This window comes from Scylla paramamosain, chromosome 22, assembly GCF_035594125.1.
Source record: "Scylla paramamosain isolate STU-SP2022 chromosome 22, ASM3559412v1, whole genome shotgun sequence".
In the NCBI taxonomy this organism is placed as follows: domain Eukaryota; kingdom Metazoa; phylum Arthropoda; class Malacostraca; order Decapoda; family Portunidae; genus Scylla; species Scylla paramamosain.
The window spans coordinates 11904930-11909929 of NC_087172.1; the positions used below are offsets into that span (position 1 = coordinate 11904930).

A 5000-nucleotide genomic window follows, 5' to 3' on the forward strand; every position below is an offset into this window, starting at 1 on the left:
AACAAATAAATAAATCAGTACATAAAAGGCCTGTGTCTTGCTATCAACCTATGCAGTCTCGGTAAAGTTCCTGGCAGTCTTTGTGTAGAAGAGGAAGATAGGAGTTTACGGGACTATGTGCAGATAACGACTGGGTAACCACGTGTGTCCCGTACCTGGACGACACTGCCTTCAGGTACACACACACTTCACGGGCAACGACGCAAGTGCCAGAGGAAGGAGACGCGAAGGAGACATTCCGCAGTGTCTGAAAGGCGTCCCGGATGGCCCTGTGGTGCTCCTGAAGGCGTGAAGGAGTATTACTCAAGACTTCACTCTCTATTTCTCGTCCCCGTCGTCGCCTTCGTCTTAGTATTTCGGAGTAGTTCTGGGTGGCTCTATGTTTCTCCTGAAGGGATGAAAAAGTGTTCTGAAAGACCTCATTGTTCGTGTGTCGTCGCCGTCGTCGTCCTATTGGCCGCACAATGATCTTCACAGAAGACGACGAATCTGAGTTGGAGTTGGCTTCGTTGAGATTTCCCGCCGCGTGGTCGACTGCGTTCACGTTGTTGTTGTTGTTGTTGTTGTTGTTGTTGTTTTCGTTGTTTTCGTTGATGTTGTTTATGGTGTTCAGTACGCCATTAAAGACGAGCAGAGTGAAGGTGAGGAGATCGAAGGTATTGAAGCCAAAGTTCCCGACGCCGCTCCTTTCTGGACACCGACTGCGGCGAACACGTCTGGGAATAGTGGTGGTAGCTGTGGTGGTGGTGGTATCCCTAAGAGGCATCAAGTGAGAGTCTTGGCGCTCTGGGAGGCTGCTGTCTGCCGATGAGACATTTAGGAGCACCTCTTCCTCCGTCATGGTTTTGGCAGAGACGAGTGCCGGCGCCGCCAAGTGTTTCTCCGCCAGGTCACTGATCACTGCCTTGATCTGCAGCAGCGTGTGTCTGTCCACGCCGCCTACCTCCCCCAGCAGGAGCCCAGCGGCGAAGAGGCTGGTCATGGCGTGGATCCTAATATTCATGCCTGCAGTGGACGAGTAATGTAGCTTCATCAGCGCTGGAAACTCACAACTAGTCTCCACCGCACTCCTCAGCCACACATCATTGCTGTTCCCACCCGCCTGCCTCACACTCACCACTCCAGCCACACACTCTCGCCACACACAAGTAATGGAGGTGCTTCTGTCCGCCGTCCCGTTGTGTCAATACCCGACTCCCCGGCTCTCTGCGTGAACCGTGATGGAAGGGAAGGAGAGAGAGAGAGAGAGAGAGAGAGAGAGAGAGAGAGAGAGAGAGAGAGAGAGAGAGAGAGAATCTTACACACACACATTGAGCGCTCTTGTGTTTCTCTCTTCACGGCAACTCTCGGCCTTCGGTGCTCAAGAAAACTTCTGCCTCACGATCAATTTCGTGTTCATATTGAAATTAACGCCATTTTATGTAGTCAGTGTCCATTCTTTCTTCTGCGTCGTTAATGTTTACTTATTTTTGTGGTGCAGGAGACCCCGGTGCCTTTGATGTAGCCTTGTCCTTCTTCTCTCCTCGGATGAAGCAGAGGTAAGTTGTCTTATCTAGTCTTATTTTTCTTGTCTTATCTAGTCTTATTTTTCCTTCTTGATTGAATTAGTTAGTCGGTCTAATAATATTCTCCTCTCTTGCTATCATTTTGTTGAGTGTCTTGTAGTGAGTTATGCAGAAAATGAATCCTAATACACGATTTTCTTTATTTCTGCCCTTTATGCATTGTTCCCTATTACGGAGATCACTTGCTGAGTGTCTTGTGGTGCGACACGTTCTCAACCATCTCAGAGGAAGGATACGTATCTTTTACATCCCGGCAAGTGGAAGAAGGAGCGGTCTTGGTAACGTGCATCGCCTCCGGAGTGATCCACGCTTGGGGCTGAGCGTTCATGAGGGCGTGTCGGACGTGTCAGGCGTGGGGGGTGTCACGCTGTGGGTTGGGCGGCGGCAAAGTAGGCATAGTGCTGCTGCGGGGTCTTGGTGTCGAAGGGTGCCCGCTGCAGCCGCCCCTCGCCCCTCCTGAAGGCCTCCCGCAGCACCTCGGGCGTGGCGCTGAAGACTGTCGCGTTCTCTGGCTTGTACTTACTGGAAAGAGAGAAATTAAGGTGAATTCAAGTGTGTACTCAAGGAATTATGGGTGACATCAGGTTTACTCTCAAGGAACAGATAAAGTGTGTGACGCATTGCTCCCCTTGTGTGTGTGATTGTGTGTGTGTGTGTGTGTGTGTGTGTGTGTGCGCGCTTGACCCACCTGTAGGGGGAGGCCGGGTGTGCCACCAGCAGCAAGTGGGCGGCGCCGTGCCTCAGGCGGTACAGGCCGTTGTGTCCCTCCCGCGGCTCCAGGGCAAAGGTTTCCAGGCACTGAGAAGGAGGAGGAGGAGGAGGAGGAGGAGGAGGAGGAGGAGGAGGAGGAGGAGGGCGTGTTAGAAGCATTATCACAGTCTTTCCTCGCCAGTTCCCTGACAGCACCTTGACAGAAAAAGAAAAATAAGGAACTATCCTGTCTGTTCCCTCCCCGTTAGTAGGTTACCTATACTTACGTGTAATTATAACTATATAAATTTTTCTTTCTCTCTGACTTAACATAACCTAACCTAACATAACCTTAGATAACACAAGATAAACAACATAACCGTGCAACTAAGGGAACCAGAGTATAGTGGTCAGGGCGTACCGAGGCGAGAGCCTGCCACTCACGGCTGCCGCGGTACAGGTCCAAGTTGCCTGCATAGTGGAAGAAGAGCACCAGCACGTCCCCCTCCTTCATAGACTGCCTGGCAGGGAAGCTCCTCTGGCAGGGGTCCACCTCCACCACCCTGGCACGCACCAGCATGGAGGTCACCAGGGCCTCGTACCTCCCCTGCTCGAGCCTGACGGAAGAGAAGGAGGAGGAGGAGGAACATAAAGTGAGGAAAGAAAAGAAAGGAAAAAAAAAAAAACATACTTAATGGTAATACTGAAAAATAGACATTTATGGGTAGGGTAGGCATGTCTTTATGCACCTTCCCTTATTTCCTTATGTTCTTATGTTCTCATAAGAAGAAGACAAAGAAAGAAACTTTGTACTCACTCTGTATTTTTTCCCATCCATTGTACGTTCCCTACCGATATTTATATTCCCACTCCCTCACTCTTTTTTATATAGCTTTTCTTTAATAAATTGTAAACTCCACTGAGAAAGTAAGAATGAAGTGTGCAGTGTTCCTAGCCTCCCTGTCCATGGCTTCCCTGTGTCTGTCCCCCCAACACTCACTCCTCGGCGCCCTCCACCCACGCCTCCGGGTCCAGGTTGTAGTTCTTGGCCGAGAAGTAGAGGCGGATGCTGAACTGAGAGAGGTGGACACCCGCGTCCCCGAAGTGGTGGGAGCGTGACACCTGCTGGAGGAAGAGGAAGAGAAGGAAGAGGAGGAGGAGGAGGAGGAAGAAGAGGAGGAGGAGGAGGAGGAGGTGGAGGACGAGGAGGAGAAGGAGGAGGAATAGTTGTGGTTATATTCGTCAGTCGGACATTATTATATCCTAGCTTATCTTATTTCCTCTCCCTCCTCCCCCCCTCTCTCTCTCTCTCTCTCTCTCTCTCTCTCTCTCTCTCTCTCTCAAAAATATCCTTCACCACTACCGCCCTCCTTCACTCCCTCTCCCTCTCCGTCACTCAGTCACTCCCTCGTCACCCACCTCAGGAATGATACACTCTCGGCCGCGTCTAAGGAAGAAGTAAGTGAACGTATCCCAGTCAAACTCAAACTCCTGGTTCTCCATCCCGGCCACCATCTCCTGCGCGAATTCCCGAGTCACCTGTGTAAAAAGAGCGTCAGGTGCGCAGGGGTTTCAAAATAGCAACTCAGTAAGTGATAATTAAAAAAAAATGAGATGGCTTTGTCACGTAGTAAGACGAGAAGACCAGGAAGTGATTAAGGGAGCATGGAGAAAATCAAGCGAGGGGAGAAGATCGCGGAAGACAGAGTGAGATGGGGGATGGAATTGTGGTAGAACTGCAAAGGATGGGAGTCACATAGGAAGATGTAAGGGACAGAACAACTGTAAGAGATTTGTACATGGTGCTAACCCCTCACCCTAAGAAAACGGTGAAAGGAGGAAGAGAGGAAGAAAAGGAATGCACTCCCTCACCATCCAGCCATAGTTAGTGTAGCTGGCGGCACGGAGGAGGGCGCGGGGATCACGGGAGGTGCCGGGGTAAGACAGATCGTTGTGGGCAGAGACGCAGTGCAGTGATGGATCTTCCTTCAACAGCTTGGCCGTCCTGTTGAGGAACCTGAAGAGGAAGGAAGTGGAAGATACAAGTAAAATGCTTCTCAATTTTTGGGTCATCCTTTTGGCTCTGCTCTTTGGAGACTAGCACCTGTAGTGTGCTTTTTTTTTTTTCTGTCTCTTTGTATCCCTTAGCCAGAGCCTTTCTTATATAAAGGCAGGCAGGAAGGGAATTTGTTTCTCCCACTTGAGCTTTGTTAAGTCCAAAATTTGGCGGATAGATTGCTTATCATAGAGGGGTTTCACTTTTTACTACGGATGGAAAACTGTTTTTTTTTTCCTTCATACAAAAAAAAAAAAAAAGACATGTATAGTTCCTCTCAAGGCTTTCACGACCTGGCTCATTCACGAATAAAAAAAAAAAAAGAGATTACATAGTGAAACTGGAATCTAATGAGGTACATATAGACACAGAAACTTGAAGAAGCAAAGATAGCGTAGTTTCAAAACCTACACGAAGAAATCCGGCGATACTTTGATGTCCTCCTCGAGCACGATGAACAGGTCCGCGCGGGGATACTTGGCCAGCATGTGTCTAAAGGCGAACACAAATTGCTTGGAGATGAGCGTGGCCACGAAGTCACTCAGCTGGTGCGTGACGGTGAGCGGCAGACCCAGTACCGCCAGAAACCCAGCCAGCTCCTCGTGTGGCTCCGGCGTGAACACCTCCACCCGTCGCTCATCGAAACCCTGCGCCGCCGTGACCGTCTTGAGGCTTCTGCAGAGAGAGAG

At 50.1% G+C, this 5000-nt stretch overlaps 1 protein-coding gene and 1 long non-coding RNA gene across 4 annotated transcripts in view; one reads left to right on the top strand and one right to left on the bottom strand.

Moving 5' to 3' along the window:
• The window catches only part of LOC135111563 (uncharacterized), an 11975-nt gene that overhangs the window by 4062 nt on the left and 2913 nt on the right, over positions 1 to 5000 (top strand). Inside the window, exons 2-3 of one of the 3 annotated variants that reach the window (XR_010273800.1) lie at positions 1481 to 1538; positions 1743 to 2107. The exons of 1 other annotated variant lie outside the window; for it this stretch is intronic. This is a non-coding gene — a long non-coding RNA (uncharacterized LOC135111563). Of the gene's footprint in view, positions 1 to 1480; positions 2108 to 5000 lie in introns of all 3 variants that reach the window. One more of the 3 variants, XR_010273799.1, reaches the window with a different exon arrangement.
• Positions 2608 to 5000, bottom strand: part of LOC135111888 (protein O-linked-mannose beta-1,2-N-acetylglucosaminyltransferase 1-like) — a 3181-nt gene continuing 788 nt past the window's right edge. The window contains exons 1-2 of the mRNA XM_064025585.1: positions 4725 to 5000; positions 2608 to 4352 (exon numbers count right to left, since the gene is read on the bottom strand). The exon at positions 4725 to 5000 is cut by the window's right edge and continues 788 nt beyond it. Of these exons, the coding sequence (XP_063881655.1) occupies positions 4074 to 4352; positions 4725 to 4799 (354 nt within the window). The 5' untranslated portion in view covers positions 4800 to 5000 and the 3' untranslated portion in view covers positions 2608 to 4073. The remainder of the gene's footprint in view (positions 4353 to 4724) is intronic.